Source organism: Nicotiana tabacum, chromosome 4 (assembly GCF_000715075.1).
Source record: "Nicotiana tabacum cultivar K326 chromosome 4, ASM71507v2, whole genome shotgun sequence".
NCBI classification, from domain to species: domain Eukaryota; kingdom Viridiplantae; phylum Streptophyta; class Magnoliopsida; order Solanales; family Solanaceae; genus Nicotiana; species Nicotiana tabacum.
Genome location: NC_134083.1, coordinates 1,493,707 through 1,521,332, shown reverse-complemented (window position 1 = coordinate 1,521,332; position 27,626 = coordinate 1,493,707). Strand labels below are relative to the sequence as shown.

The 27,626-nt window shown below is 36.3% G+C and overlaps 3 protein-coding genes across 3 annotated transcripts; 2 read left to right on the top strand and 1 right to left on the bottom strand.

The window, feature by feature from the left end:
* Nucleotides 1-858: 858 nt before the first annotated feature.
* LOC107788959 (O-fucosyltransferase 36) lies at nucleotides 859-4,941 on the top strand. Its single transcript, XM_016610706.2, has 3 exons — nucleotides 859-2,332; nucleotides 2,430-2,679; nucleotides 4,375-4,941. The coding sequence occupies exons 1-3, from the start codon at nucleotides 1,101-1,103 to the stop codon at nucleotides 4,549-4,551; spliced, it is 1,659 nt and encodes a 552-aa protein (XP_016466192.1). The 5' UTR covers nucleotides 859-1,100; the 3' UTR covers nucleotides 4,552-4,941.
* A 1,646-nt stretch (nucleotides 4,942-6,587) lies between these two features.
* On the top strand, nucleotides 6,588-13,059 carry LOC107788960 (26S proteasome regulatory subunit 7 homolog A). Its single transcript, XM_016610707.2, has 10 exons — nucleotides 6,588-6,782; nucleotides 8,576-8,657; nucleotides 8,914-9,005; nucleotides 9,083-9,160; nucleotides 9,600-9,661; nucleotides 9,823-9,967; nucleotides 10,094-10,312; nucleotides 10,629-10,810; nucleotides 11,197-11,372; nucleotides 12,582-13,059. Exons 1-10 carry the CDS (start codon nucleotides 6,594-6,596, stop codon nucleotides 12,737-12,739), a joined length of 1,383 nt encoding a protein of 460 aa, XP_016466193.2. The 5' UTR covers nucleotides 6,588-6,593; the 3' UTR covers nucleotides 12,740-13,059.
* A 1,056-nt stretch (nucleotides 13,060-14,115) lies between these two features.
* Nucleotides 14,116-21,432, bottom strand: LOC107788961 (protein STRUBBELIG-RECEPTOR FAMILY 6-like). Its single transcript, XM_075251214.1, is given in 17 exon segments — nucleotides 14,116-14,439; nucleotides 14,550-14,706; nucleotides 14,815-14,951; nucleotides 15,527-15,659; nucleotides 16,226-16,491; nucleotides 17,012-17,298; nucleotides 18,141-18,258; nucleotides 18,260-18,476; nucleotides 18,572-18,631; nucleotides 18,746-18,811; nucleotides 18,896-18,967; nucleotides 19,312-19,383; nucleotides 19,490-19,561; nucleotides 19,639-19,704; nucleotides 19,797-19,868; nucleotides 20,018-20,153; nucleotides 20,885-21,432. Coding segments are annotated over 17 exon segments (2,178 nt in total). The 5' UTR covers nucleotides 20,985-21,432; the 3' UTR covers nucleotides 14,116-14,292.
* Between the last annotated feature and the right edge of the window lie 6,194 nt (nucleotides 21,433-27,626).

Genomic DNA, 27,626 nt, shown 5'->3' with positions numbered 1-27,626 from the left:
GGTACTTTCATCACTCCGTTCATTTCTTCTATTAACCCAACTTATTATTCTTCAGAGTAGCTCAACCTGTGAAATCAACGGCGATCTCAAATCACTTTTTTGCGCTTTGCATATGATCTGTAGCTATGTTCTTTTTAGTCAGAGCAAGTGAGAACAGGGAGAGTGTTCTGGACACTGACATTATGGTTATGCAGCCACGTGGCGTCTTCTTCTTATGTCTCGCTCTTTCTCGAGCTGTCGGTCCAGATGTCTCTAGCTGATTCTCACACGGTGGACACATTTGAAGAAGTCACAAGTTTAGTCGTAGTAATGGTTCCAATTAGACCTTATTTATTCCCCCTACTTAATAGTACTAAGTACCATCTTTTTTCTTTTACGTCATTTTTATCGATCATTATTTATTATTTATTTTTTCTAGTCGATATACAGAGATATATTATACATCAGCCGAGATTGGATGGACATCTATTCTAATTCTTCATTTAAATTAACGTCCTTCGAAATTAATTGATTTCTAACTTAAAAATAATATATATATATATATATATATATATATATATGCATTTAGAGGGCCCCGCACATTTATATTATATATATCACACATATATATATATATATACGAAAATATATACATTTAGTGGCTGTGGCCTTTTTCACTAGTTGGTCCGACCATGTTATCTTTTGGAGTGTGACCCTTCAAATAGCCCAGGCCCAACAATTGAATCTGGTTATGAAAAAAGAACTGGACTTAACCATTATACCAACCATGTAGCTATGCGCATCCCAAGACTTTTGAGGGGCCAGGCAGATTGATGGCGGGTCATTTTCTTCTACCGACAAACGATGATTTACTATTACTATGATTAATTTGGTAGTACTTCCTTCGGCCACACCCTTCCCTCTTAGAAATCCTTTACAAATCACAGGTAGCAGTTGTTAACTTTACGGGACCACGCACCAAACAGATCTTATCAGTGTTCTTAGCTCACTGTTAACAAAAACACGCACTCCCCTCTGTTTACAGTGACAGCGTAGAGTATAAGAAATAATCCACACTAGTCATCAAAATTACCAAATGCGTATTCGAAATCCGTAACAACATGATGAGGGACAGAGAATCCTCTGACGAAGAAGATGATCGAGAGAACTTGATCCAGCAAAACGAACGTGTAAATGACCATCCCAAATCTCCACTTCGCTCCACATTCCAAATCGACGATGTTAAGGACCGATTTGCCTTTAATCGTCGCTTTAATTTTACCTTCAGTAAGAGGTATTTCTTAGCAATTATTCTCCCAGTCTTAGTACTCATTCTTTATTTCACTACCGATATCAAAAACCTCTTCCAAACAACCGTTACTAACATCAAGTATGATGGTTCCATCAATTCCATGCGCGAGTCCGAATTGCGGGCTCTTTATTTGCTTAGACAACAGCAATTAGGGCTTTTTAAGCTGTGGAACCACACATTAGTTAATGATAGTTCTATTTCAAAGTCTTCTGCTGTTGAAGATTTCAAATCCGACTTGCTGAGTCAGATTTCACTAAATAAACAAATTCAACAGGCTCTTTTGTCCTCTCATCAATTAGGTAACTTGTTAATTACACCGGATAATTCTACAGATCCTAGCCTCGGTGGTTTAGGCAGGTGTAGGAAGGTGGATCACAACTTGTCACAGAGGAAAAATGTTGAGTGGAAACCGAGATCCGATAAGTACTTGTTTGCAATTTGTGTGTCCGGTCAAATGTCAAACCATTTGATTTGTTTGGAAAAGCATATGTTCTTCGCGGCTCTGCTCAACCGCATTTTGGTTATTCCGAGCTCAAAGGTTGACTATGAATTTAATCGAGTGTTAGATGTTGATCATATAAATAAATGCTTGGGGAGAGAAGTAGTTGTAACCTACGAGGAATTTGCAGAGAGGCGAAAGAGCCATGTGCACATAGATAAGTTCATTTGTTATTTCTCTCAGCCACAACCTTGTTTTTTGGACGATGAACGAGTTAAGAAGTTAAAGTCGTTAGGAGTTTCTATGAATAAGCTCGAAGTTGCTTGGAGTGAAGATGTTAAGAAGCCAAAGAAAAGGACTGTCCAAGATATAGAGGCAAAGTTTTCTACGGATGATGATGTTATTGCAATTGGTGATGTGTTCTTTGCTGATGTGGAGAAGGACTGGGTGATGCAGCCTGGTGGCCCCATTTCCCACAAATGCAAGACTCTCATTGAGCCAAGTCGTCTTATTATGCTTACAGCCCAGCGTTTCGTCCAAACATTCTTGGGAGATAATTTTGTCGCTCTACATTTCCGCAGACATGGTTTTCTGAAGTTCTGGTATGTTTTTGTTTGATGCTGCATCTAATGTTTAATATATTTTTCTTTTGCCTCTGGCATCTGCTGTATCTAATTTGTGTGTTTTTCTTCTTCTTAGCAATGCCAAGAAGCCAAGTTGCTTCTATCCCGTTCCTCAAGCTGCAGATTGTATCAATCGTGTGATTGAGAGGGCCAGTTCTCCAGTAATATATCTTTCCACAGATGCTGCAGATAGTGAAACTGGTTTACTTCAGTCACTTGTTGTATTCAATGGGAAGACTGTACCCCTTGTTAAAAGGCCTGCTCGAAACTCAGCTGAAAAATGGGATGCTTTATTGTACAGACATGGCCTTGAGGGAGATTCTCAGGTGAGTTGAAGTTTAAACCTTAGAGATGCATTTGCCCATATTCATGTGTAGAATATTAAGACCTGGTAGTTTGTCTATCACTACCATATTGGTCACTTCGGTACTGGAACTGGTAGGCACTATCATCCTGGACCCAGCCTCTGGTTTCTAATCATGGTCTATGGAATAGCAAATCTTGAATTCTTTGTATCTTGGTCTGTAGTGGAAGTAAAATTTGAATTTCAATTCTATTTGGGGAAAGGTAGACTGGTATAGTAGATCTGGTCTAGTTTTATCTTGGATAATTTTGATCATCACCCCATTTCACTTGCACTGTATTCAAGATTAACTACTCTAACATTGAGTTGATTCCAGCTGCAATTTAGTCTTAGCTAATAAGAATCAACTGAAAATAAGTGCAACAAAGTCATGTGTATCCAAATTAAATTTTTTGGAATAGACCTAATGTGATCTAGTTCTGTAGATTCCTTGACAAATCCATTTGTTAATGTGCACATGGCTCAGTACTGGAAAATGGGTTGTATTACATAATATCGTTATGAAATTCTGTGTCTTATGAAATTAGGAAATTCTTGGATTGAATTTCGGCAAGGACAATCGAAACATAAGGCATAAGAAACATTTTTAGTTTGTATTTACGTCCTATAGGTCCTCTAGACTGAGAGATCTAATATGTGATTGAAGGGTAGTAAAGTAGCCTGGTTGGTAGCCAGAGTGATGGCTGTTAGAATTGTGTTACTGGGTTGTGGCTATTGTGGCTTATAAGGAAAGGAAGAGGTGGCCTTGTTATGCATTTATAGGTGTTCATAGTGTTTGAGGATTGGGAGGGTGGTGGGGGTGTTTGAGTCAGGAGGGGAAGGAGGTTATGCAAAGCGGAGAAAGTTTGAGCCACTTTTCAGATGGATAACGTGTGTTGTAAAAGTCTTTTTGTGGTAAGCAGTTACTATTTGGTTCTTGGTTTGTTATAGATGTCCTTTAATTCTGCATTGGCTTAGGTCGGATTTTGAAATTCTATTCCATTTAGAGCGAGTGTGTTAAAATGCAATAAAAGGCATTGTTCATTGTTAAAAGAAAGTTCTTTTCCCCTCTTTTTTGAAGATGAACAGAATTTAAGGATGACAAAATAGGAAACTAGGATGCTTTTTGTCGGTCTCTCATGAAGCATTACATAAACAGGTAAAGTTATTTTTTGACTCAGATGTGTATTTTTGCCCTTACCTGAAATCTTTTTACTGGACCAAATGTGTGTAAAAAGGCTCGATGGTACCTCCAATTCTGGATTATTGGTAAAAAATACTATCTTCTCAAATCTGTGGATCCTACCGGAATTCTTATGTTCTATAGAAAATCATATATCCATACTGTCTCATGTTTCACATTTTAGATTGTACAGTTTTCACCATCGAGCAGTATGTAGGATCTTAGAGAACTTACTGATAGAAAAGCAAGGGTCGTGTAATGTATGCACAATCATTCTCTCGATAGCTCATGGGTTGAAGAAGCAGGGCAGTCTAATGTATGCATCTAGCTCATGTTATTATCACTCACATGGCACAGGCAGTGAGCATAACTCTTTCGTGAAGTCTGTGTTGCTTTCTCCTTCAGTTTTTCGTGCATTCTCTTTTTGAATTTTGTGTTTTTTTTTTCTCTTGGTCTTGCATACTCAGTTGTTGTCTGTTTATTTCCTTCATCAAGGTGGATGCTATGCTGGACAAGACAATTTGTGCTATGTCTAGTGTGTTCATTGGATCATCAGGGTCTACTTTTACCGATGATATTTTGCGGCTTCGGAAGGATTGGGGATCTGCATCGCTTTGTGATGAGTATCTATGTCAGGGTGAACTGCCAAATTTCATCGCCGATGATGAGTGAAACAGATAATGATTGATCATATTTCTTTTAGTACTCCGCAAGCACATTCTGCTACTGAAGCTGGTAGGAGCAAGAGACTTTGCTAAACAAGTTACTATGTCTGAAGCAATTGCTCTAATTATAGACAAATCAAAGATTGCGATGGTGTCAGACTGATATCTGTTGTTCTAATGTTTGTTCCATACTTCTTTTCTCGATTCTTTGGCACAGTTGGCCTATTGGGCCGATTCTTTTGGTCTGTATCCTATTGTATTATATTTGCTTAGCAGAGAGACTTGTCTTGTTCTGTGTACCTGTTTTGTCTCTTGCCACTAGTTTTAGCTTGTAGGCTTGCAAATACACATCTCAATAGTTGAGTATTTTCTGACTTCACTTTCTGTTCTGGTAGAACATAATCTTTCCCTTTTCTCTAGTTCGTTTTTCTTTTTTGGCTCTTTACGATTTTCTGTTTTACATACTGAGGAAAATCGTAAGTGCGTATATTCAGCTTAAGATAAAATGGACCGTTCAAATATTGATAATGGTTAAAACAAGCGGCTATGTTTGCAAATTTCATGCATCAACTCTTCATACATTATTTCATCCCTAATTAACAATTACGTCTATTTAAAGGGGATGCGTTACCTAACAAGATTTTTTCTATACCCACCTTATACATCAACTCGAAGGTGGACCTTGGTTCAACTTCTGCCCACCAAAATTTACTCTCCAGTATGTCATGCACTTGTAATTAAAATGAAAATATACTAGAAAATATTGAAATCTCTTATTTTATAATGAATAAATTTAAGCGATCATGAATAATACATGAGCTATTATGAGCGATCTCCGCATAATACATAGGCGATATGTGATTTTATTATATCTCTCATTTTATAAAATAAAAATAAAAAAACATTTAGGAGATCCACCGTATCAAATTTCAGAAAATCAAACCCTCATGTTCTTGTTTTTATCCATCGAAACAAAAAAAAAATCAACTAATCAAATGCTCTCACCCAATAAAGCAGCCATGAATCAATGTTAAGTTATATACAGTCAAATTTGGAAGGAATTTTGCTTGACCCAATTGTTGCAAGGTGCACCTAATTACTGCAAACACCAAAAGATATGTTGGCGAAAAGAATTACGGCAATCAAGCAGTTACACAACCATCGAACTCAAGAAATCAAAGATCAGTGTAATAATATTTTGAAAAATCTGCTCAAAGTTGGCAGCAAGTAACAACGCTGAAGAAGAGCAAACAACGATAGGTGATGCAAAGTAAAATTTGATTTTTGCAAAGTTACCCTTCTTTTCATCTTAATTTTTAAAAAAATCACATATGGAGATTCATAAGCTTGTAGTCATAAACTTCTATTACTCTTTGTGGGAGGCCATTTAACCAATTCTAAGTGCTATTAACTAACTACTACTTCAGAAGAATTGAATAAAAGTGCATCACTTATCAAATGCGTATATGTACGATAAGTTATCAACACAAAACCATTTAATGCCCTTAACTGTTATAAATATATTATATTGTGGATGTTCATTTAGTACTTTGTTATAAATAAACTTCCTTAAGAAGCATTACCATATTGGACTCTACCGTGAATATGTTTAGTACTCTATTGGAAATATCGACACTCCGTTGTGAATAAATATTACTCTTGTAGAAGACTATCTATAGCTGGTACAATAACAACTTACGAGAAGCTTACGCAACAACTTGCAGTAGGAGCAACTTACAAGCAGCTTACACAATAGCTTGCGGTAGCAGCTTACACAACTTCTTTTCTTCTATAAATAGAAGAGATTTCAGCTCATTATATACATTAGTTTGAAGTTGAATAATATATCACACACTCTCTATACTTGTCATTGATTTATTTACTTTACAGTTTTTATAACATATAACAAATTACCGTAACAATTTTTTTCTTTTCTTTTCAATTAGTAGTAGTTTTTAGTTGAAACCTTTAATTGTCGGACTGGGCTTAAAACATGACTCGGGTCTTATAGGCCGTAATGGGTCGTCAAAGTAAACCGCCCCGTTTTATATGAAGGACTATTCTTATTCGCAATTTTCTGATACTTCTTTTATTCTCTGCTTGTTTCTCAAGAAAACAAAGAAACTTTTGCTTCTGAACCAGAAGATGGCACCCGCAGCAGATATCGAGGATGAGATCAAGGACGAGAAGAACCCTCCGCCTCTTGATGAAGATGATATTGCTCTTCTCAAGACTTATGTACGGACTATTCTTCCTCTATATATAAAGCCTATTTTTATGTATCTTGAAATGTACTATCTTTTTTTAGTCATAATTATTGTCAGTCTGTTGTTACTGATTTGGAACCTCTAGAGAACTTGGAGATATATTAATACAATCATGTTTCTGAATTTAGGATTGGGCTTGTATATGAAGCTTCTGAAGGGCTTGGACCCCTTCACCTCTGAAAAGCTATTGAGCATCAGCAGAATATCTGTAGCTAGAAAGCGATTTTTTGGTCCTTGTTTGATGTTTTCAGATTTATAACAGTTCTGAGCCATTGTATTACTTCCTTCGTTCCATCAATTGTAGCTAATGTGGCACTTATTCTGCTTGTTTCTGGGAGCTGGGACAGGAAGGAAAGTGGAAAGTTTATGTATCTGTGATCTGTGTTAGCGGTCTTTTGTTGAGTGCAAATAAGTTTCGTTTTGACAGGAAGCTGGGGGTGAACTGTGGCGGATCTAAGTAGGGTCAAGGGGTACTGAACCCCCTTTGTCTAGAAATTACACTGTGCAAATGGGGTAAAAATGATTTTTTTTGGTTATCTGTGAGCCGTTGCATCCCCTTGACATGAAGAAAATTTCAAGTATAACATTTAAGGGGGTTCAAAAGTTGTTTTAGATCATATGTTTTAAATCCCAACTGCAACATCCTAGAATTTTTTCGAATCCCCTTGTATAAATTTTTGGTTATCCAGGATGACTGCCCATGCACCTCTTTTCAATGAATTTAACTTCTCAGAAATAATAGAGGTATCAGTCGCAACCGGTGGCAGTTAACTAAGTTGCCTTGGGTGAAATGATGCTTGTTAGAACTAGGAGGAACATTTTGACTGTCTCCGTCTTAATTTGTGATTACGGGTCATGTATGAATGCATACATTTTGGGACTTCGTTTTCCATTAGAGGATGTATTCTTGGTATAAGTAGAAAAGAGCTGGCAGTGGTGTATGATACACATATATTCGTAAAAGCTAGCCTATGTCCCTTATATGTTGGGGCTATCTTTGATTCTATGAATACTCCATTACCTAAACTAAATTATCTTACATCTTGGAGGGTTATTTACACGAGGATATGGCGTAATCAGGTGATAGGGTTATACAGTTCTTGCGGTAAAATGTCATTCGTTTGGATAGACATGTGCATGAAAGCTATTCATGTAATAAGTGTGTGATCTCATTTCTATATATATTTGTGTTATGCCAGAGTTGACTAATTTTTTTCCCATTCCAATTATAGTTTGGTGCCTTTTCTCTATAGGTTCACCTTTGATCTTGTAACAACAGTCTCACTACAATATTATATACACTCCATAAGAGAGTGGCACCTATCGTGGCTAATGAACCGGAAGTAAAAATCAAAAGTAATATTTGAGATCATATGAGTTGCATGAAATTCCAATAGGTGTGGGCACTAGGTTAAGCCAAGTATTCATGCAATAAGTGGTTGAACGACCAGGAGAAGTAATTGCGCACTTTTAAAGAAAACTGAGAAGGCACGAAAGGAATTATTAAATCAATGACCCAGAGTTAGTTATGTTATGACCACACTTAACATTTCAGAGTATTATCCATGCAGCATATATGTTGACATTCCTACAACTATAGGAGACGCCGATATAAAGTTAAAAGAAAGAATTGAGTCCACCTCACAGACAAAGGCTTGAATTGTTAGAATCCCCTTTATTCATTTAAAAAAAATACAATAGTTAGTTTCTGTTCATTTTATTAAGATCGTATCTTTTATTAAATTATTAAAATGATTTTTGTAGGGTTTGGGGCCTTATTCTACAAGCATAAAGAAGGCTGAGAAGGAAATCAAGGAAATGGCAAAAAAGATAAATGATTTATGTGGTATGTATGTCCTACTTTTGTTCTTTGTTGTTGAAATAATGGTACCTCTAATTGCATAATACTGCTCATTTGCCTCGAATTTGGTCTTCATTGTTTGGGGGCTAGCAAGAAGGAATAGGGAAAAAAGAGAACTTTTCTTATCCTTTGTTTTTGGGATTTTATTTGATTCTGTTAAAATGTGTGATGGGTTCTCCTACTTTTTCTTTTGCACATTTCCTATAAATGTATGGTGAATTCTAATTTAGAATATGTGCAGGTATTAAGGAATCTGACACTGGGCTAGCTGCACCAAGTCAATGGGATCTAGTTTCTGATAAACAGATGATGCAGGAGGAGCAACCTCTTCAGGTTTGTTCTCTGGGAAGGAAAAATGCATAATTTTTGTTAGTCAGATACGCTGAAGCTGTAACTATTCTTTGGAGCAGGTGGCGAGGTGTACAAAGATAATTAGCCCCAACACTGAAGATGCAAAATATGTTATAAATGTCAAGCAAATTGCGAAGGTCTGTTATCTTGTTTTTTAAATATTGTATTGGCTGTATTACCTTCATTTCTAACCGTAATTCAATTTGTGTTGGTGTTTGGAGACAGTTTGTCTAAGAAGCTCTTTGCAAACTGATCGTGAGATATAGAACTGTGCTTAAGCTGTAGTAAGCAGCATATTTTAGTTAGCAGCAAGGCTTATATAAGAAGTTTGATGCTTCATGATTGGATAACTCAGTCATCTTCCTATTCGTCTAAGAAACTGCACTGAATTTATTAACAGGATATTTCCCCTTGTTTTTGTCTTTAGCCTGAAGGCTTTGTGCTCTGTAGTTTCCTTTATTTTTTTGAGTATGTGATGTATTGCCATGAGAGAAGTGTTGCAGTACTGCTAGTTGGATCTATTTTTGCAATGAATCGTAATTACCTCGTTTGACTGTGCTTATTTCGTAACTGCAGTTTGTTGTTGGATTGGGTGATAAAGTTTCACCAACTGATATAGAAGAAGGCATGCGAGTCGGGTATTTCTTCTTCTTCTTTTGTTTAGATGTTCTTTAGCTCTTAGGTGGAACAAAGAACTTTAGGGGGAATATCTGTTTCTGTGTAACAATATTAAACTCGAGTCTTCTGCTCCTTTAAAAGTTAATTGACTCTTAGCTTGGCCATTTTGTTAATTTTGCAGTGTTGATCGGAATAAATATCAAATTCAGATTCCGTTGCCCCCCAAAATTGATCCTAGTGTCACAATGATGACTGTCGAGGAAAAACCTGATGTGACATATAATGATGTTGGAGGATGCAAGGAGCAAATTGAAAAGATGCGAGAGGTGATGATGATTGTACAGTATTTTGTTGTATTTCAGAGTGGTGTTCCTTTTCTTTTCCCTTTTTCCTCGTTGGTTGACGTTTGACAAAATGGTTTGTGTTCATTTGCTTGCTTAAATTAACAACAGGTTGTTGAGCTTCCCATGCTTCACCCTGAAAAATTTGTCAAACTTGGAATTGATCCCCCTAAGGGTGTTCTCTGCTATGGTCCTCCTGGTACTGGGAAGACACTGCTTGCCAGAGCAGTTGCCAATCGTACTGATGCATGCTTCATTCGCGTCATTGGTAGTGAGCTTGTTCAGAAATATGTTGGTGAGGGGGCTAGAATGGTTCGTGAATTGTTCCAGGTTAGATGCACTCTCATTATATTATTTTTTCGATAAATGGGGAATTCCTTGTTGAGTTAGCTGGACCAATCCAATTGGCCCACTGTGCAAAACTTGGGAGAGTAATGGCCTGCCACTCTGCCTTGTTCCCACTTAAATACCAAAAGTCGTGTCTCTGACAGCGTTCAAACTCGTGACATACACCCAATCCACACGACTTGGGCTACGTCTTCACCATTGAACCAAATCCTTCGGGCAAGATATACTTTTATTGTCGAACTCTTTTAAGCAATGTGTAATGTAGCATTGATTCTTGACTAGTGCTTTGATATGATAGATGGCACGCTCCAAGAAGGCCTGCATTGTGTTTTTCGATGAAGTAGATGCCATTGGAGGTGCACGATTTGATGATGGTGTGGGGGGAGACAATGAGGTTCAACGAACCATGCTCGAAATTGTGAACCAGCTTGATGGTTTTGATGCTCGAGGGAATATTAAAGTTCTCATGGCAACCAATAGGTAAGTTTGCCTATATGTTGCAATTGTATTTTCCAGTACATACATCTGCTTTTTCTCGTTGGTTTGTTTATGTTATTTCAAGTTTTGGTGATTAAATATTGCAGCTATTGGTCCAATAAGTGTTGCACAGAGACGTATGAATTGCTTTCCTCTGCATGTTTTTAAGTTGACTTCCTATATGTTTGCTACTGAAAAGGCACATCTGGCTGGAACATCTGAAGTCCCTTGTGGCCCTCCTGATGTATTTTTTTCATTGACTCTATGTTGTTCCTTCTCTTGTGCTCTATTGGTTGTCGGAATTATTTCATCTTTTAATATGATGATCTCTATGTTTCACAGCTTGCTATCATTGTGCTCAAGCTCTAACCCCGTCCTGTTGTTTGCAGACCTGATACACTTGATCCAGCTTTATTACGTCCTGGACGATTGGATCGCAAAGTTGAATTTGGTCTGCCTGATCTGGAGAGTAGGACACAGATATTTAAGATTCATACACGCACAATGAACTGTGAGCGGGATATTCGGTTTGAACTGTTGGCCCGTCTCTGTCCTAACTCTACAGGTAATGTCTCATAAATATGAGTAGTATGTTAGACTTCTTGTTTATACAATAATACAGCTGACATTTTGATTATGGGCCTTAACGTGTCTCTGATTGTAATGTCTGCCTCTCTTATTTTGCTAGCATAAAGACTATTCTATTAGAACGGATGTTTGTGTTATATCATACTATTGTCGTACTAGCTTATTCAAGCCAACTTTCTATTTTAGGTTTTGTCGGAAAATTTACAGGATTAACCATTAGAAGTTAAAAGAAATCAAATTCTCCTAATAATATACTTAAACCAGGTTGGATATTTGTTCCCTTTTCTCCCAAAGGTTGGATATTTTCTTTATTAGACCTAGTTATTAACTAGTATATTAATGTTCTTTTTTACCTCCACTACTATGATGTGTAATGAACTTCAAATTTTCTTGAACTCTTCAATATAATTTTTTGGAAGACACTCTTATTCTTCCTCATGTTTCTTTAATGAGCATCATAATACACGTGTGCAATGTTCATTGCCATTTTTCCCAGTATCATTTGGTCCTATAACTTTTAATATTCTCAATCCTAGTCTTCTGTCATTCTGTGACATGGCTGCCGTCTTTCTTGATAACTGATTCTGATATCTCTATTTGTTCTATGGCAATTAACTATTGTTATTCACAAATCAGATGTTCTCATTACTTTATTGTGAGTTTGAAGGGCTTTAATGTTGTGGGAGAACTTAGATTAATTGCCATGTAGGCACAATGTGGGATGCGTCATATCATCAGCCATCACATTGCGAGTAACATAGATCTCTGTGAGCTACTGATGCACTACTTAGTTGAGGTTGCAGCATCAAAGGGGAAATGTGCGGTAGGCAGTGATTTATTGGTTGAATATAGTGTATTTGAAGCATAAGGGTAACTTTGTCAGGCAAAAAACATCATTACTAACTTCATGGCTCTCTAATAATGCAAGGAATATGACACAATGACAAATGGAGGTCTGGATATCAATTACATTATTAGTGGAATTTCAAAAACAAGAGGGATTACTAACTTGTGGTATTACACTGGGTTTTTTTTTTTTTTTGGTTGTAAGAGGGATTGTTGATAACTTAGAGAAGAGGGGTTTACTTTAGTTATCACATTGGATAAAGTCTCTTATCAGTAAGCAGGTATACATGTATAGGCAGACGGAGATACACCGTAATATTCTATGGTTCTTTTGTTCCAGGAGCTGACATTAGAAGCGTGTGCACGGAGGCTGGAATGTATGCTATTCGAGCGAGAAGGAAAACTGTTACGGAGAAAGACTTTTTAGATGCTGTCAATAAGGTCATTAAAGGGTATCAGAAGTTCAGTGCAACACCGAAGTACATGGTCTATAATTGATTGAGCCTCGTTTTGGCTCTTGAAGAAGGAAACATGGGCAATGAACAGGAACAAGGAGCTTTCATTTGACCATGAAAATTATGAATTTCTGGCTGCTCGTTTTTTACTGCCTGGAAGATGCAGGATTTGCTGCTCTTGTGCAATGTAATGTCTGATGATCTGTTGTCGGTACCAAAACTAGTAACTCAATTTCTCTGTTAATTCTTTGTTTCAGCTTCTCAATTTCAGTTCCTGCTTGCATTCCTAGATTTGTAATGTGCTATATTCTGTTTCGGTTCCCGATTTTACACGTTTTAAAGAGGTCCATTCAGTTTTTGTTCTACGCATGCTTACTGGTAGATGTACCGGCAGATTGATTTTTTTGTTGAGTAGGTTATTCTGACAACCTTGTAGTATGACTCAGCGATAATATTGTATTTTAAAATTCTGTACTTAAAACTTTTTATATAGAGGATTAAACCCTCCACATATAATGAATGTAAAAGTATAAACAATACTCCTTATATTTCAAAATCCCAGTGCTTCTTATACTAATGGTAATCTTGTAAAATTTAAATTAGTGATTGTAAAATTTAAAGGGAATTCCACAGCTTAGCATTATTTCGATTAATTGCTCGTTGAATATTAGACGCTTGTTAGCGTGTTCCACACTTACATGACTTTAATAACACACCATATTATAGAAGTGTTTCAATCTATGAATGTACAAACTCAATTTGTACTGGCAGCAAACCGAAATAGAAACACAAGTGGGAGATTGACCGTTCTTGGGTGCCTCAGATCTCGCTTCACCAATGGGCCAATTTGTTCAGTCTCCATCAGGAGGAAGAGGCCGAAACCAATGTTTTCGGCTTACATTTGTTGGAGTTGATGTTGATTAGTACATTTTTATGACTTTTAAAGTTGAACACTACTAAACTGGGGATGCTAGTTCTGAGCGATAAAAGGCCCCAGTGGATTTGGAACCCGTCCTTATTTTTCTTCAGATCTCATAACCCTGACTACAATATAAAATAATTTAATGCAAGTCCTTAAGTGGAGCCATAATAGACGTGATCAATTGATTTAGAAGTATCAAGTTCACATGTTGAGGAAGCTGTGGACAATTATTGTTAGATTTTGTCAAGCAGGCAAAAGGAAAAAGTCATACTTGCTTGTCCTCCGTTTCTAGAGTGATACTGCTGCAATAAGTAACTCATTTCTTGATCAGCAAATAACCACTGATTACAGCTATTAACTTTGACAGTATGTCCGTGAATAAGCTATCAGATCATAGTTTCTAAAGTGATGATCAAAGTTATGAAAATGATATTATTTCTTTAATCTCGCTGTGGAACAATTAGAAGGAAGAAGAAGTTCAAGTAGAAGAAAAGAACTGAAAAAAATAAATTATGCACTATGAACAGATTTTAGCATCATGTATTGGTACAATGCACTCCGAGTCTGCAAAACAACAGTATCAGTTGTTTCTCATAAACGCAAAGAATAGAAAAAAGACACCTCCACGTGTGTTAGAATAGGCATCATGTTGAGTACTCAACGTTGCATGGAAACTATGGTTCATAGTCCTGAGCATCTGCTTCACCCCTTGGACTAGCCTGATCAACACCAAATGTCCTCTTGCTCATGTTTGCTCGTTGCACTAGCCTAACTAATGCTTCAACCACTTCCGACATAGGTGGCCTGAACTCAGGCTCGGGCTGCCACATAAAAAAGAGGTACATTGAGATAATGTGGAGTGACTCGACTAGATTAATGAAAACTAAAAGCAGATCTATGAAGCTCACTCACTTCCAGTTCGAAATAATACCTGGACACAGAGAGCTATTACATCAGCAAAGCGTGATAGGGATTTAACAGGATAGAGCCCCTCGAGTGCTGGATCAACCATCTTAGCCAGGGCATCAATGTCATGCAGCTGAGGTGTTGCCCATCTAACTAGAGATTGTTCAGATCTTGTTCTACCGCTGCATTAAAAGAACAAAACACATGATGAAAATTTTGAAAAGCTCTATATTTTCATCTTGCTTCTTCAAGAAATTTGGATAATACCATGGAGTGCTAAATAACATTACCCATCAAAAGGTTTTCGTCCGGTAAGAAGTTCTAACATAACCACTCCAAAGCTGTACACATCACTCTTTATGGTAAACTGCCCAGACATAGCAACCTCGGGTGCGCCATATCCAGATCCTGTATTATGGTTCAGTGCCTGCGAGAAGCGATCGATATAAGATTTCAGGAAACTGGTTTTATGATGAAAAATCTATTCCAACTGAAAGGATAGAGGCAGGAAATAAGACACCTGCTAAAGACTAGTGGATACTTATCAGCTTATGAATCAAATCTTATTTTTAACATGGTAAAGAGTATTCCTTATATTTTGATATTCGATAGTTCATTGTAAAGAGTATTCCTTCTATAGAAATGTTACCGTGGATAAATTATATTTAAGATCTGAATAGAATTTCTGTTTTCTTTTCTCCAAGGACAGATGAATATCCAAAGAGGATGCAAATACAGGCATAGAGGCATGTGCATGAGCTATGTTGCAGGGACTTTCCAAAATGTTGTCGTACCCGTCTCGAATCCTCCAAAAATGCACTACTTTTGGAGGATCCGATACGCACCCGACGATGTCTTCGGAGAGTCTGAGCAACATAGTGCATGAGTACCCTTATGCATGTGCATTAGTCAATCAGAATCCACATTCTTACATTAGAAGATATTGCAACATCCAACAAAAAACACCTAGCAAGGAATCCTAAAGCAAGGAGCTCAAGCTACCTGATCCACATCAGCGATAAGACTTGCCAATCCACAGTCTGATAGATGAGGATTGAGTTCTGCATCAAGTAAAATATTTGCAGATTTGATATTCTTGTGAACCACAGACGGTGAACAAACTTCATGCAGATACCTGCGAAGGATGCGTATTTTAGCTAGTCAAGAAACTTGAGAAGAAGAAGACAGAAAGATTAGCATATTCAACATGGTGGCTAAATAATGGCTGGCGACATACATTCTATTTTCTAATGTTCAGATGATGAATCTTCTTGATGCGATGTTCAGATGATGAATCTTCTTCATGCGCGCCTACTGATGTTTAAGATTTTTTATTTTTTTTTTGGTTGATAAATATCATGTTTAAGAAATATGAATTCTAGTGGCCTTCATAATAAGGCACCAAGTCTGATTAAAACCCAGGGACAATGGGTTGCTCTGTACATGTTTTCACATGCAACTCCCAACCCCCCAAAGAAAATAACTACGTTTTAATTAACATTTCATAACATGGTCTTTTCTATTTTATCTCCCCCCTCCACCAAAAAAGAAACTTCATAATTGTCGACTACACATACCAGAAGATCTATGATAGAGACTAACACTTCAACCAAAGATACAAGGAAAAATGAAACTTAGCTACAAGCTCCGTGAACATTATAAAATGGCATCAGATATTTTTTGTAGATCATGAAAACTCACTCTAATGCTCTTGCTGTGCCTAGTGCAATCTTGACTCGGCTATTCCACGTTAGTGGCTTGCTTTCCTCATCTGACAGATGCAGGAAATCATGGAGAGCACCATTTTTGTGGAATTCATAAACCAGCAGGTGCTGCCCATGCTCTGAACAATATCCGACCAGCTCAGTTACATTTGGATGATGCAGCCCGGATATCTCAGAAACTATATCGAGAAAATCTTCAGGATTCTGGAGTGCAGAAGAGTTGATTTTCTTGACAGCAAGAACCTGTGGCATTTCAAAATTAGAAAGGAACTTATGAAGATGGTTCAGTTACACAGGCATAGATGATAGTATCTTTAAAACAAAAGTTTTGAGCAAACATAACTCTTCAACTAAATATTTTTTTTTTGTTATCAAACTGCTCTTCTTTTTTTTCTATTCATAGGTATTTTTCTCTAATGGAGAGCACCCTCCACTTCCAACAAAGAGGTTGTGAGTTCGAGTCACCCCAAGAGTAAGGTGGGGAGTTCTTGGAGGGAGGGAGCCGAGGGTCTATCGGAAATAGCCTCTCTACCCCAGGGTAGGGGTAAGGTCTGCGTACACACTACCCTCCCCAGACCCCACTAGTGGGATTATACTGGGTTGTTGTTGTTGTATAGGTATTTTTCTAATCGAACATTTATCTGCCATTTCAACTGTCTTGCTTCATTACCAGCACAAAATCAATTCATGATATGACATCCATATTCTTTTAAAGACAACATTTTCTTTTCATAGGTAGTCAGTCATAAGGGAGAAAACATACCTTTCCATCATCGAATTGAGCCCGATAAACACGCCCAAAGGATCCCTCACCAATAAGGTTATCAACACTGAAGCTATCAGTAGCCATCTGTAGGTCCGCAATTGAATATTGTCTAGCATTTATTTTAGCTGTATTGACTTTCTTGGGTGGAACAATTGGTTTTGCTGCTATGTCATCTTCATCAAATGACTTGTGACGTTCAATAGGTGGAGGTCTTAGATTTACTACAGCAGGAGCTTCAAATGTTTTCACACTTGGTGCAGAGGAAGCTTGATTAGTTTTCATCTCTGCAGCCAAAGGAGGACAATGAACCAAAAATCCAGACAGCAAAGGAAACACTAGACTGTAAGTACTACAAACACGCAAATGCATGACCAGATTCAGATTAATGAGATACGGAAATGAGATGAGGCTTAAAAGACATAATTATGAACCCACCAACTGACTGATAAAATTGAGAAACGCAAAGAATTAGAATTTGCAAAGAGATGAATTTGGTTGTTGGCACACAATGGGTTAGAATGGGAAAAACGATTTTTCCAGCTATGCACATGAATATGATTCTTCAATTTGCTGAGAGTTGCATTTGAATCAATAGTTGTTCTATGAAGGTCAACTAGATTTCTGAAGAGTGTTAGTTTCATAGGAAGTCAAACCATCAAGGGGACTGACTTATAAATCTTGAGAACAGGCGTATGACCAGATCCACTGAAAGAGAACATAAAACTGAAGTTTTCTTTTTATCCCACTGTCAGCTTCAACAGGTAAAATCAGAATCTAAACATCAGTTTGGATTCTACAATTAAGTTCTTGGAATTTTTCAGTAACTACAAAGTTTTGTTTCCTCGGAAGATAGGACCTGCCACATCTGTGCAGTTTTACATTTTGATGGTAAAGTTTGTTCCTGTGTTTGGTTTTTTTCTTCTATATCAACAGCAGTAGCTGGCTAAGTTTCTTCTATGAACACTAAATAGGTAGTGATCAAGCACAATGTTAAGGTTGATTCCCCAAATTCACTACAGAAAGAGTTCTTTTTATGCAGCAGGTACACCTTCTCAAGCAGTTGAAAGAGGCTAATGATACTATGATTGATTGTTATGTTTCATGATTAAATAACAATCACAGAGACCATAACAGGGTCTAATAGGAGTGAGTTGTACTTCCTGTGAAGCAAGAGGAGCAAATGGCTGATTATCATGTTTTTCGATGTCCGCCGATGACCGTCTCGATCTCTTCTTGATAACAAAAGAATGCTACAATTGCCCCAACAACTAGAATGGATATCACTATGCCTGCAATGGCTCCACCCCCTATCCCTGATTTACCACCACCATCACCACTGCCACCACTACCAGAAGGACTATTGTTGTCTCCAGATTTGTGGTGCCGATCGGGCCTGCTCGCAGGGGGTGTGCCAGGTGGAGGAGGGGGTGCAGGTCCTGAGTTCCATGAATTACCATTTGATCTGTTACAAAAGTGATAAAGGCCTGAATAATCCAGAAACTACTTTCGAAATAAATTTGAAGAATAAAACCAATTACTCCAACATTAGATACTTACTTCACGAACCCTTTCAACTGATCAGGAACCCAGCCCGTAAAACGGTTGTTTTCGACATTCCTAAAGCATAAAGGAATAAGCATGACTGTCAACTGATGCTTTCAACTGAAACTCTATAAATAAGATAAAACATCAGAGATAATATCCAGAAAGAAGCACGGACTCAAAACTCACAGATCGTCAAGAGGAAGATTGGCTAGGACATCAATAGTTCCTGTGAACTGGTTGTTCTGCAAATACCTGCATAATTCAACATGTAAACTTCAATCATTGAAGGACTCAACCAATTGTCTACAAGGATGAAGCAGAAAAATATTATCTCACATTTTGTTCATACTAGTCAGTGCCTTGAAGCTTTGAGGAAGATTATCTGTCATCGCATTGAATGAGAAATCCCTGAAGCATAAAGATTAATCAATCAAAAACTATGCAACAAAGAATGATTAGCTAGTCATATTGGGTTTCTAATACTTGGCTTAATAATACATCAAAATGTATTCAGCCACATTGCTCAGCTCAATCCGTACAACCACATAACTTTACAGATCAGAACAAAGATCAGATACTATTTTCATGATATTGACTTTCTATAACTAGGCAACAAATAACTCAGATGGGGAAAAAGAGTTTGTGTTAATGAGCTAAGAATAGCATGTTTTACCCACGACACCTCATATAAGGCCCCAAAATGGTAATGTTAAAACACTCAAGAAATGGCATGAGAAGAAGATAGGCCTTACAATGTGTTGAGAGAAGACAGAGAGTCGAATGCAACAGTCACTTGTCCTTGAATTTGATTATGACTGACATTTCTACAGCCAGATGCAAATATTGCAGAAAGTCATTGACAAGCTTAACCTCAGATAAAAAGCTTACTGCTGGAAATAAATCGCACTCAAATTCAAACATTTTACATACAAGTATCGGAGGGAAGTCATCTGTGAAATTGAATATGGCAGGCCACCATTAAAACCATTGCCAGCAAGATTCCTGCATTGCACGGCACGTTTAAGAAAGATAAGTGGAAAAAACAGTCAGGAATGACAATAATATACTATAAGACATACAATCTTTGCACATTCGGAGGCAGCTGATAAGGTAACTGGTTTCCCAAATTGTTATTGCTTATGTCACTGCAAAATCCACAAAGAATAAACATGTGTAAGGATTAGATATAAATCGAAGAGACATCTACAAGAACATTATTGAAGGCCATTTATCTTACAAATTAGTCACAGATGTAAGACTTGCTAGCTGGTAACCCAGTGAACCAGAGAGTTGAAGACCTGATAACTTGCTGAAGGAAAACGAAAAGTAAGTAGCCATCAGAAATCACCAAGCAAACAATTCCAAGAGGCTGTAAAAACATGATGAAGAAGATAAAGAAGGAAAACAGAAACCACTTATCAAAAACAAAAAAAGGCAATAAGGAAGACAGAAACTCACATTTCAGTAACTCTATTATTGCCTGAGCAAGTAATGCCTTTCCAGGACTCTCCGCAAGGATCACCACCATTGGCTGTCCATTTTGTTAGCTGACCAGGTGAATTTAGGGCGCCATACATAACTCTCAGGGCAGAAGCTGAAAATCAAAGAGCTACCAGCAAAGTTAGACTGAAATACATGGCATATTTGTCTGTCAACAGAATTCTTATAATGATCAAAATAAATTGTATATTTTGATTAACGAAAGGAAACTGTTGGACAAACTGTTATGAATGGTGTATCTACAAAGACACATCAACAAGCATGGTAGAAAGCAGTATGTGCCTTAATCAAGCCGTTAAGAAGTGAAACATATTGTATTATCATCGGAACAACAGTCTTTTTAATGTTTCATTAAGTTCTCGATCAACTTTAATCTCCCTGTTTCGTTGCGGCCCACCCCCACTACCCTGTCCTTTCCAAGCAGCAGAAAGAAAATCTTCTGGAGTAATGCTTAGCCGAAAAAAGCAAGTCAGTCAATCCAGAATGAATGAAGGTAATAATGCAAATATTCAACAATATAACAAGTCCACCGACAAGACCACAATGCATACAATAAGGAAACACAATAAGAATCCAAGAAAGCTTCCTCTAACTGATTTAAGCCTTGATCGACAAGAAACTTTTCAGTTTTACGCATCTAAGACATTAGACAATATATTCAGGTTAAAAAAGTAACGACTTTGCAACGGTTGCTGATTTCAGTCTTAGCTATTACTTTCCAAATCAATCAGTCTTTATTACTGATGCATCAGCTGAGTAAGAATATACACAAACAGATAGAGATAATAAATAAAAATGATTAAAAGCAATGAGAGAATAGCTGACCGTCATTCGGATCTGTGTCGGCAATGGCATAGCTAGGACCATAGAACAGAATGCCGATGAGTAGCGGCAGCGCCACCACCGGCAGTAGCTGTAACCTCATATTTACGGCGGCGTTTTCTCCTCCTCCGCCTCCTCAGTCACAGTCCTCAAAGAGTCTCTCTACCACCACTACCAAGGCACCCAGTCACACAAAAACCCAAGTTTCAGCTCGGGAACAGAAAGGCTTGGCTTTGTCAGAACTTTCCTATTTTTCTTTCGGCTAATCTCCTTTATAATATTAGTAGTTAAGTAGTTTATAAATAAATAATAATAATAATAATAATAATAATAATAATTAAAAAAAAAAAAAAGAGTTTGTAAGAATAGGAAAAAAATATATAGTGAAAAAAGAGATGACGTGGTTGGGTGGGGAGAGGTCGTAGCCATTCAAGAGAAAGCTGGCAGGCACGATCTGCTAGAAGAATCCAAAGCCACAGAACTCTGCCTTTTCCTATTATTATTATTATTATTTCATTTTTAGAATTTAATTGGAATTTCTTTCTGTATACAGCTACAGACCTACAGTCAGAGATTAACATACCCATAGAGTTAACCAGGTGTTTTTGACTTTCTTCAAAAATCAGCTCTTTTGGATTTAATCTAACACTCGAATTAATCGATTTCAATTTAATTGTTTTTTAGACTATTAAATAATTTCAAAACACTAATCAATTTTGTTTTCCAAACCAATTTTATTTGAGAGTAATGCTATAGTTTCTATACTTGGCATTTATTTAAGGGTACCGCAGTAGCCAGTAAATAAAGACATATGATTGCTTCATAAAGTGAGCAGCTCTAACTTTCCATTAAATATTGGAGTGACAGTCTTTTTGTTTCAAGTATCGGTAAATAAATACTACAGTAGATTTTTATTAGATTTTTATAGACACATACATAACCTATTTGGCCGAGCTTATTTTTGGGCCAAAAGTATTTTTTTTATTTTTTGCCAAAATCATTTTTGACCAAAAATTGAGATGTTTGGCCAAACTTTTGGAAGGAAAAAAGTATTTTTGACGAGATGCAGAAGCAGTTTTTTAGAAACAGAAAAAAATAGTTTCTCTCCAAAAGCGCTTTTCTGAGAAGCACTTTTGAGAAAAATACACTTAGAAGCATTTTTTAAAAGTTTGGCCAAATACTAATTACTGTTCAAAAGTGCTTGTCAAATTAATTAGTCAAACACAAACTGTTTCTCACCAAAAATATTTTTTTAAAAGTACTTTTGAGAAAATCAATTCTCAAAATAAACTGATTTTAGAAGTTTGGCCAAACAGGCTAACAGTCGTAGTCCTTGGACATAAATTCCAAGAAATTTTTTTTCAAATTTGAAATTCCATTAAAATTTGATTTGAAGATGAATTTGTGTTTGTTTATAATTTTTGTAACATATTTGGATGTACTTTTTTCAAAACCTCAAACATGATTTATACCCCATAATTTGTAGAAAATATCAAAACCGCCCCGACTTGATTATCCTACTTGAAACAAACAATCGAACATGTTGATTGTTTAACTTGTACGAACAATCTTTAATAGAACTTGTAGTGACTTCTTCACGTAAAAGTAGGGCTGCTTATCGGGCGGATTGAGCGGGAGCGGTTAATTACTCTTAACGGTTTGGCTTAACGGTTATCAGCTTTTAAATATATTAATCTGCTAGCCACCTGATAAGATATCGGGTGGATTGGTATCGGTTTAGCTCTTATCGGGCGGTTATCGGCCTAATTCAATCTATATTGCGTGCATTAATTGTTTGCTGACCGCCTAGCATACAAATTCAGAATAGAAAATTACACATTGAGTCCATACATACATGTCTGTTAATACCTACAAAAGAATGAGGTAGTGTGTCATGTGTTGTAGAGTGAAAAAAATTGTAGCACAGCACTATTGTTCTTCTATTAAACATAGACAGCAGGCATTAGTTTTAAAAAATAAAAGCAGAGGTGAACCATAGACAGCAGCTTAAACAATCTTGATGTAAGGTGGGAGAATAAGCTAAGCTAAGCCAAGCCTCGGATCTTCTGATGCATAGTACATAAGGGTACTCATTATTTAGGAATTAGGCGTTAGAACTTAGAGATAGAGTACGGGAAGAAGTGGAAGGGTTTTTGATATTTAATATATATATATATATATATATATTCTTAACGGGTTAACGGATTATCATTATTTAGGAATTAGGCGTTAGAACTTAGAGATAGAGTACGGGAAGAAGTGGAAGGGTTTTTGATATTTAATATATATATATATATATATATATATATATTCTTAACGGGTTAACGGATTATCCATTACGAAAATTGAATAATTCGCCCCCAAATCGATAAGCCGTTAATAAAAAAATTTCAATCCGTTCCTCGTCCGTTAAACTGTTAACCCGATACCAATAAGCCATTAAGCTTCGGTTTCGGTTCGATTTTGAACACCCCTACGTAAAAGTATAAATTATAGATCTCAACAGTGGATATCAAAATATTGTCCAAGGCTACTCAATCAGATGGTGGGTAGTTGTAGGTGTTACATAAGTTTAATAACTGATTGGGGCCCTTTTATAAATTTTAAAATTATAGGGTAATTTTGTAAAACTTAAAAATACCAACTTTCCAATTTTTCAATTGAAAAACTAGTTCTCAGTAGTTTTTCAAATTCGAAAATGCATTTTCAAGTTTGATTTGAAAAAATATATAATATTCATAACAAACATTATTTTGAAAATTTTTGTTTGGAAAAAAGGAAAAATTTCTTATGTCCAAACGGGCTTATGATACTGTAGACATCGAAATTTTAACGGATCAGTCTAAATTCTAAACTCAAGATACTACAAAGACGACTCTTAATATTCTAGGAGTCTATTAGGGTTGCTTGGAGGCTACTCTACCAAAACCCTAGCTTGGAGGCTACTCCACCTCAACCCTAGGTCACTCCTATAAAATGGTTACATATTCCCTTAAAGAATATCTTGAAAAGGGGGATCATCTGAGCAATTTCATAAACTCCTGGAATATGCACGAAGAGATCAAACATTCGATCATGTCAAATATGTCTTGCTCAAAGTTTTAACAACATTTAAGATCCAAATGGAGTGATGTTATATGTTTTTTGATCATCAAATGCATCAAGAAGATGCATATCATCCTATGTTCAAGAAATACGCCGCTAAAGCCCTCGAATTACGGAATCAAGGGATAAACAGAGTTGTAACCTACAATGTTTATCAATAAAATCTTTTTTTCTTTATAGTTGTTTGTGATTGTAGATTTATTTTTCTGTATAATTTTATTGCAAATAAATTGGCACGCCCAGCGGGACTAGTTTTGCCCTTCATCTCTTGCTCATGCAAATCGAAAATTATAAATTTCAAAAATATTTGTTGCGATAATCGAGTACTTCAAGTTTCGGCAAGCCTACACCCCGACAAACCCTGAAGTAAGGGGCATTTGTAGACATCAAAATTTTAACAGATCAGCCTAAATCCTAAATTCAAGCTACTACAAGACGACTCTTAATATTCTAGGAGTCTATTAGGGTTGCTTGAAGGCTACTCTACCAAAATCCTAGATTGGAAGCTACTCTACCTCAACCCTAGGTCACTCCTATAAAAAGGGTTACATATTCCCTTAAAAAATATCTCGGAAAGGAATATCATCTCAGCAATTTCATAACTCTCGGAATATGTACAAGGAGATCAAATATGTATTGCTCAAAATTTTAGCAACATTCAAGATCCAAATGGAGTGCTACTACATGCTACTTGATCATAAAATACATCAAGAAGATGCATATCATCCTACGTTCGAGAAATACGCCGCTAAGGCCCTCGAATTACGGATAATAAATTAGAGGGAAGAATCAAGGGATAAATAGAATTGTAACCTGCAATGTTTATCAATAGAATCTTTTTTTCTTTATAGTTGTTTGTGATTGAAGATTTATTTTTCGGCACAAATTTATTGAAAGCATATACGAAGTGAAAAAAGAAAAAGGAAAAAAGGAAAAACAAAAGGGAGCAAGTCACGGGCAATCCGTTAAAGTAGGATTTGGTTGTATCTCTTTGAGCTTTCGTCTTTAGCAACTAGACATTCATCTTCAAGCTTTCGCTAGTTTCGAGTTTGTCCGAGTAAATTTTGCAGATGGTCAATAAATCTTAAATCGCATTATTTATATCAAATAAATAAATATATGTTATGTATTTATAATTTTGCATATATATTTTTTAATTTAGCTATAGTTAATTAATGCATATTTTTACCTCATTAAATTACTTAACTATAATAGGTTAATTGGTATAAACACTTAAAACGATTAAATTTTTACATATTCTAGTGTACAAGTATGCTAAAAATGGAGTATATCTTTTTTGAGAAGATGAAAGTAGAATATGACAAATAAAGTAGTGGTGTGGAGTATTATCTTTTTTGTCAAGAGAAACAATATTATTTTCTATTTTGTTCAAGAAACGCGTTCATCTGACTTAGTGATTTATTCAACGTTGAAAAATTCACTCTAAATTTGGTGAAATGGCAATTATATTGATTAGAGTACCAATAGATAACAGCTGATAGATGTGCTTGTTTTCCAACAAACAAAATCATACGACCGACTTACTATTTCCCCAAAATCATCTGTTGAATGTGACGTGTATTCATATCTATGTAGTCATTTTTCTTGTTGGGAGATAGACTGAATTGCAAGTTTTTCTCAAGTGAGTTTCAAGTTTAAAGCATTTGAAGTGAGGTTCTCGTTTTTTATCTTTTTAGCAAAGAAAAAAGAAACAATATAGCTAGAGTTGAAGTCAGGATTTGAAGTTTATGAATTCAAAATTTTAATTATTTTGAGTTATTGAGTTCTAGATCAATAATTTATAAATATTTAATTAATTTTTTTAAAACAAATACAAAGTTTGAACCAAAGTTATTGGGTTCGACCGAACTCATAACTTATACATTCGCTCCGCGCCCCATGAAATATGGCCGTTTGGCATTAAAAGGAGAACATTTTTCACATCAAATTAGGTAGACGTGATTCCTTCAAGAAATGGTCTCTTTGTTTGCAACCAAAAACCTGCAATCACTCATATATCCTCTTCTTCTTCTTTTTTTGTGTGCGCGTGTGTTTCTTTCAAGTTCAATGTTCAATCTCTGGCCAACATGATTTAATACTCCTTCCAATCCCAAATATTGGCCGTTTCGATAAGTTGAATTCGTACAAAAATATATTTGACATCTTAAAAAAACATTTTTTTTTTTTTTTGCGATTTCACTCTTATTATTTCAATTAGTGAAGTTTTTGTCACGACCCAAAATTCACTAGTCGTGATGGCACATAACCCCATTAGGTAAGCCAATTTACAATTATCTGATTAAAATAATATTTAACTAACTCTAATACACTTCCCAAAGACTGGTAGTACAAATCATGAGCTTCTAAGATTAGAAATTTACAAAGTTGTTATGAAATAAATACACCATCTGTTCGAAATGTACATAAACAGATTTTTATAAATCTAAGGCTACCATGAACAAGAGGCAGCTACGACCGGAACACAGGTACCTCTTCAAATCCAGCTTTCGTTGATCACAGCAACATCAACATCCAATATCTGCACGCAAGGTGCAGAAGTATAGTATGAATACAACCGACCCCATGTACGCAATAAGTAACAAACCTAACCTTAGGTTTAAAGTAGTGACGAGCTGGAACAAAGGTCGGGTCCAACACCAATAGCCAACAACAGTCCATAACAACGTAAAGCAAGTAATAAAAGAAGTAACTCAGAGATAAAATGCTCAACTTAATCAAGATTTCTGAAAATAGTTCTGCCTCTCAAGTGTATTAGTGAAAACTCAAGTCTTTTACCGAAGTTGCCAAAAATACAAGTAAGTTTGAAGACTGTAATTTTTTCAAGAATCCTTTCAACAATAAATAAGATGTTTCATTTTCTTTCCAGATAGCTAGTGAAAAATGCATCACTATTCCCATATGCCAATACGTGTGAGAAATCATGAATGACGCAACATCGTACATCATAAGGAAAAATGCACCTCTATGCTTGTATGTCAAGTGTGCATTCTAATGCGATGCAATTTAGAAATAAAACCATATGCATACTCTTAGAGTATCATTTCACTCAGTCCTCACAGTCACTCAATCCTCCCAATCGCTCGGCACGCACACTCAGTAGGTACCTGCGTTCATTGGGGGTGTGTACAGACTCCGGAGGGGCTCCTTTAGCCCAAGCTCTATAACAAGCCAATCATGGCATAAATCAGTCAACCATGATGCGGCGTGCAGCCCGATCCCATAAATAATAATAATAATAATAATAATAATAATAATAATAATAATAATAATAATAATAATAATAATAATAATAATAATAATAATAATAATAATATATATATATATATATATATATCCAATATGGCATGTTGCGGCGTGCAGCCCGATCCCATAATCATCCTCACAATCAGGCCCTCGGCCTCACTCAGTCATCAATCTCTCCAGTCTCTTGGGCTCTCAGTGTCATAAAAAGAATCAGCCCAAAAATAATGATGTGATGTATCAATAAATGGTAACAGAGACTAAGATATGATATGCATATGAATGCGTATGACTGAGTATGTAAATGCAATGTAAGCAGATAACTCGACAGTAGAAATGACCTCAGCGAGTCTCAACAGAATAGGCATGTCGTCTAGAC

Excerpts from the sequence above, each read along its gene's own strand:
- LOC107788959 (XM_016610706.2), top strand. The coding sequence starts at position 1,101 with ATGATGAGGGACAGAGAATCCTCTGACGAAGAAGATGATCGAGAGAAC. Across the intron at positions 2,333-2,429 it reads CATGGTTTTCTGAAGTTCTG|CAATGCCAAGAAGCCAAGTT; the intron begins GTATGTTTTTGT and ends TCTTCTTCTTAG. Across the intron at positions 2,680-4,374 it reads GCCTTGAGGGAGATTCTCAG|GTGGATGCTATGCTGGACAA; the intron begins GTGAGTTGAAGT and ends TCCTTCATCAAG.
- LOC107788960 (XM_016610707.2), top strand. The coding sequence starts at position 6,594 with ATGAAGGACTATTCTTATTCGCAATTTTCTGATACTTCTTTTATTCTC. Across the intron at positions 6,783-8,575 it reads TTGCTCTTCTCAAGACTTAT|GGTTTGGGGCCTTATTCTAC; the intron begins GTACGGACTATT and ends TGATTTTTGTAG. Across the intron at positions 9,662-9,822 it reads GAAGAAGGCATGCGAGTCGG|TGTTGATCGGAATAAATATC; the intron begins GTATTTCTTCTT and ends TTAATTTTGCAG.